The following is a 6,000-nucleotide window of genomic DNA, read 5'->3' on the forward strand; positions in this document are numbered from 1 at the left end:
GCCCCTGCATCTACCTTAAAACCCCTTGGGAACTGCAGACTCTCCCTGCATTGTAAGATTTTTGTCAAGTGGTACATCTGTCACTGTGTCATTCCTGAAGTGTCCTCTTGATGCTTTAAAAGTAATACTAAGGCATGATGATAGTCAGACGACTGTTCACACAGTCGCTCCCTGGGTTTCAGCAAGTCATCAATTTCGCTGAGGCCAAGCAGCTGGGATATTCCATTGTAGAGCACAGTAACAGGAATCTAATCAATTGCTCACAAATTAATCTTGTGACCAGCTGCCTTCAGCTCTTGGTAATCAATCCTTTGAATGGCACATTGTTTTTTTGTTTGTTTTTGTTTTAAACAAGCTGCTTCATGACTCTGCATGGGAGTGGCAAATAACATGAGCATGAGTTTGATATCCATGAACCTCAATGCACCTAGCGAGGCTGAAACCAGGGGCTTTAATAAGTTAAGAAAGTATCGTAAAAGCAGTAAGCAGCTCATTTGTGCGTATGAACAGGGACTAGCTATGAGGCTTTCAAGTCCACCCCCATCCCCATCACCTATTTGATGTGTAGACTTCAGCACTGTTGCCTTGGTCTACCCTCACCTCTCTCTGGGCCTCTCACAGCACTGTGAGTATTGACAAAATGTTCTCAGCTTTGCAGTGAAAAGACACAATGGAAATTGAAGTTACTGTTGTGCTTTTCACTTCATTGAAAAGAAGAGAAAGATTGTCATTTATAGTACTCTACAAAGCTATTTTTAGCCTGTAGAACATAATAATTAGAACAGTGAAATTAAAGGTTCTGTCACAATTCCACCCTCCAACCACATGTGAAAAACAGCGCCAGCTAGGAATGTAAAAGAGAGTAATTGCTCACAGAACTTTAAAAATGCTATATATGAATTCAGGATAAAGTGCTTCTTATACTCCGAACTTTTAAGTCTTTTACTCAGTTATTCATATGGAACCACATAAACCACAGACACCCTAGCATCGTGAGATCTTCACATGGGAATAGATTTAGAGATCAATTAATCCAAAATTCGCAGTGACGGCTGGTGAGTTCGAAGCTAGGGATATAGACATCTCAATCCACTTCCACAGCTACTTAGTCATGGAAGTCTATCTGTGATCTGCAACACTTTATCTTATATGTTGCTGAAGACATTTGATCATACCCGCTGCTTGAGTCGTATACATAAGCGTATTCATAAACATATTCGTCTACATGTGTGAGCACAAAACACCAAGGGATGTCCTATGATAGAAGCTTATCCCCCGACACTAATGCCATAGACGTTTTTACTAGCTCTTGGCAGCGATAGTCAGATATTCGCCTTTTGGGAGAAAAAAATATATGTGGATGCTGAATAGTTAGAAAACATAATCTGATTTCAACCACTGGAACCAAATTTGACCTTTTTATCAAAAGGAACAAATTTAAGTTGGCTTTCAGATACAAAATAATTCATGTAGAATCAAAGGAAAGGGGAGGTGAGAAAACACGAAAGAAGGAAGGAGACAAGATGTCCAAAGGAAAGCGAGAAGAGTTCTGGCTGAAGTCAGCCATTTTTTAAAAATCAAGGTGATCTTAAGAAATGCATAGAGGTGTTGGAAGGTAGAGTAATGCTAAGGGCAGCCCATGGGCAGAGCCCCCAGCTTCTGGACACTAGGAATCCATAGGAAAATGCTGGGTAAAGCTACGAAAACTGATCCTTCTGATGGTGGTGTACAGCAAGGCTGCATGGCGTCGTGGTTACAGATTCAAGCTCTGGAATCTTTGACTTTTGGCCCCACTGCGTAGTAACTGGATTATTTTTTATTTGGAGCATTGCTTAAATTCTCTGAGATCCAGTTTACTTACTTGTTATTATAATAATAGTACCTGGCCCATAAGGCACGTTCACCACATATTTGCAGAATGAAGAATTGTATTTACCAGTAGAGTGGGAGGGACTTACCTGGTGGTGCAGTGGTTAAGAATCCGCCTGCCAATGCAGGGGACACGGGTTCAATTCTTGGTCCGGGAAGATCCCACATGCCGCGGAGCAGCTAAGCCCGTGTGCCACAACTACTGAGCCTGTGCTCGAGAGCCCGCGTGCCACAACTACTGAGCCCGTGTGCCTAGAGCCCATGCTCCGCAACGAAGAGTAGCCCCCGCTGGGCGCAAATAGAGAAAAGCCCGCGCGCAGCAACGAAGATCCAATGGAGCCAAAAATAAATACATAAACAAGTAGAGAGGGAGAAGAGCTGAAAGGGAACAAATCACAGTATAATCATTTTCAAGCAAGGATGCAGGAAAATAATAGTACCGACGTAATAGTACGTCAGAGCCGCTTTTCTCAAGTAATCGCTGGTCTGATGAAGGGCCAAGAAAGCAGCACACTGTTGAGTAGCTGTAGGAGGTATAAAGTGGGCCAGTACTTGCGCTCTGGGAAGACTGAGGAAGGATTTGTCTCTCGGTGGTTTTTCTCCTTCCCCTCTCCCTTCCCCGCTGTCTCCAGATGAAGCTTCAGAGGCCTGGGTCAACCTTCAACTCTCGCTGGTAGTCACCTGCCTTTATACTGATAGGATATTATTCCAGTTTTTAAAGACCTATACCCCATGGAAAAGTTCTATTAGAACATTTTTGGGAAGTTTGAGTTGGGTAGTGCCTCTAAGGATTAAGCTGGCAGCTAAGGTATTTTAAATAAATTAACTTAAAAACTTTTTCTTAGTCTGTCAAAAATTACGTATGGAATCACTATTTCAGGAGGAGCCACATTCTTTCCTAATCAAAACATGAATGATTGTGTGGTTACTTTTTGAGAGAATCATATGAAAGCACGGTTTCATTTATTTGAAATATTTCTTAAAGGTTTAAAAAAAACTCCTTGTTCCAAAATACTTTTTAAAAATCTCATGAGTCATTTACGATGGGAGAACCATGTTTAAAAGAAAGAAGGGAAAAGATGGCTGTACTTGTTCTACTAGTAGCCCAGTGTAGAAATATCTAGAGGTAAGACAGTAAGCAGTACTTTCATATCATGGGTACTCTCAGACCAAAGGTAGTGGCTGCCTTTTAGCAGTGAAGAAAGAAAATAATGTTCTCTTGTCTGCTTTCCTCCAGGACAACAATGAGTAAAGCTAGAACCCAGAAGAGGGCTGTGGTGAAGGACCAGCATGGAAAACGCATTTACTTGGAGCACCTGGAGGATGTCCCAGAAGCACTAGACCAGGACGACCTCCAGCATGACCTCAAGCAACTCCTTCGGCATTTCTGCAAGGAGGACTTGAAGCAAGAGGCCAAATGAGAGGCTGTCCAGTTCTCACACCAGAAACCACACATTCACTCGATATGCAACTTCCCGTTCCATTAGAGGAGTGACCTAACTGGCTTGATTAATGGGATTTCCACTTTTAGCATATACACTGCATTTTGTTTGAGTTTTTCCCCATCCTCTTTAACTGTAAACTAATTTGTGACCAAAGATAGCATCCTTCATCCTGGATGCTGTATCCACTCCTTTGTTGTGTCTGTGCTCACCTGGGACCTGGCCACCTCCGTTATTCTTCTTGGCTTCTGCACAAGCTCCATGAAAATCCAATGAACAGAAGAACTTCACCTGCAGACCTCTTCAGATGACGATACCTAGGAATCCTTCAAAGAGATACCCGTGTACAATATATATAGCTAAAATGCTCAGACGAACAACGTATTAAAACCACTGCCTGTCATAACTACACTGGGCATCACGGAATAAAAGGCCTCTAGGAATTGCTGAACAGTGGTTCACTAAGATATTGCTGACACAATCGAACGTAATACAGTTCTCCTGCAAAAGAAGCACTTCAGACCTACCATGTCCTTAGAACTTCCAGAGTAGCCCTGGCTCCTAGTGAAAGATGGGTTAATAACCTTGAAGAACTGTCCTAACTAAGCACTTATTGCTGGTGCTGGCCAGCTGTGATTGATGACTCTCCAGCAGCCACTGAGGGAGGGGAGGAAGGGAGCAGCGGCAACGCTGAGGGAGGAGGTGAAGCAGCGAGGTATTCGGTTGCCAGCAGTGGCATCCGGCAGCTGTCTAACATCTTCAGGTCCTTTAGATTTGGGACGTGTTGGCAGGGTATTTTAAAAAGCTATAACTACTGTAGTTTTCCAGTTTTCATTGCTGCTTTAGCAAACCACGCTGTCTTATTGGTGGTACTTTCTCCTGGCCACTGCACTGTAGATAAATCATTGGAAACAAGATTTGCCCCCTACACAAACGGTTCAACTCCTTCACCGTGTTGGAGTGGTTTCTTTTATTTTTTTTCTTCCAGGTTTATATCTTCTCTAATACCTGCATGTAGCATTTAAGAATCAAACCACAGTTCAAACCCATCTTCTAATCACATGGATGGTTTTCATTCTTTTTACCCTCAGCAAGCACTTTTCACTTTTCAGCTAGGTCTGTTTTTTAGCTTGCAGACGAGATTGAGAAATCCTGAAAATTTTGGTTTGGGTTAAAATTTTGGGTTTATTTATTTGAAATCCAAACTCCCTTGGAAATCCTGAAGTGCATTTGTGCACTTTCCTGTTTGTTTGTTTCAAAGAAGGGACTTTAATCATCTGAGTGATTTCCGTGTCCTATTCCTTATTCCTCTAGTGGTTGAAGCTGTGTAGCATTTTAACATATATATATATATTCACAGATATATTCATATAAACAGTATACATTTTGAATCAGTTATTTGTTAAAGAAAAGTATATTCAATGAAGATGAAATTAAAACATTTTGAAAACCAGAGTCTATCCTCCAGGGATTAAACATTTTCGAATTCTATCTGGTCTTTTCCTGTTGTGCAAAAATGACTCATTGTTCTGAATGTCAAAAGCAAAGACGACAAACAATGGCATTTCATCATTTCAAGTAATTTTGCCAAAAGAGAAGATTTCCTGGGAGGGAGGTTTCCCACAAGCCAAATCTCCTAAACCTCGAATGCTAGCACGTTTGGCAGCTGGATAGGAAAGAAAGCATCTTTGGCAGCCAAAATGAAGGAGGCCAATGGTGAAACAGTTTGGACATACCATGGCCTCCTTGTCCACACCTTCACTGGAGCTCAAGAAAAGCATTTCTGTTGTGTTATTTGCAGTGCAGATGATGTCTGTGTAACAACATAATGGTTAATCACCTTTTTTTGATTTTGGTTTTTGCTGTGTAATCAAAAAACTTGAATAATGTGAGAAGAAGTGAATTTTCAGTTGATGAATCAGCATCTTGTTCCCATGGTGATAACACTAATTGAATATATCTATGAGGGCATGTATTAGTTAATGGAAAAAAATACACTAACAATACATAGCTGCAATGTGTACAATGGCTGATTTAATTAAATAAAATGTACAAGTGTTAAGTGTGGCAACAGTGATTTGTTCTTCTTTAGCACTCACCTGTGATTTCAGGAGGTAAGACATTATTAAAGAGATGAAATAGGTGTGAAGCCAAAAGAAAAACGGCTTGCCTTTGTTCTTTTTATTTGGTAACTGAATATGCTCTGTGCCCAATGCTGTGTTAAGCACTGGGAGAAACAGGAAGATTGTATCCCTGCTCTCAAAGAACTTTTATTGCTATTGTTATGCAAAGGGAGAAAAACAAAGATTTCGTTTTGGGATCACTAGTAAATGAGAAATAGGAACTTGTGGGCTTGGAGGAGATGAGGAGAGGGGATCCAGGGGTGGGCAGCACAGAGAAGGACCCCGGATTCACTTCTCTCCTGTAAGGTCATGGCTCTCAGGAAACACCTTCTGCCGTGGGGAACAGTGTTGAGCTCTGGGGTTTTATGTATCTCTCATTGACTGAGAATTAGAAATGAAATGGATCCGTTAATAGAAATAAAGACAGGGCAGGAATATGCAAAACTGAAATCAGTTTTGTTTGGAGACTATTTTGGGTTTTGCTTTTTGAAACATCCCTTTAGTGCTGCTATAGCATTTTTTACTGCAAAAACAGGACAGAAAGACATGGTTTAAAAATTAAGTTT

At 41.2% G+C, this 6,000-nt stretch overlaps 1 protein-coding gene across 17 annotated transcripts in view; it reads left to right on the forward strand.

Moving 5' to 3' along the window:
• Window positions 1–5,474, forward strand: part of ANK2 (ankyrin 2) — a 591,117-nt gene extending 585,643 nt beyond the window's left edge. For all 17 annotated transcript variants that reach the window (XM_036852154.1, XM_036852140.1, XM_036852139.1 and 14 more), the window contains one exon: window positions 3,107–5,474. In XM_036852154.1, the coding sequence (XP_036708049.1) occupies window positions 3,107–3,290 (184 nt within the window). In that variant the 3' untranslated portion in view covers window positions 3,291–5,474. The remainder of the gene's footprint in view (window positions 1–3,106) is intronic.
• Window positions 5,475–6,000: the final 526 nt, after the last annotated feature.

Source organism: Balaenoptera musculus, chromosome 5 (genome assembly GCF_009873245.2).
Source record: "Balaenoptera musculus isolate JJ_BM4_2016_0621 chromosome 5, mBalMus1.pri.v3, whole genome shotgun sequence".
Lineage (NCBI taxonomy): Eukaryota > Metazoa > Chordata > Mammalia > Artiodactyla > Balaenopteridae > Balaenoptera > Balaenoptera musculus.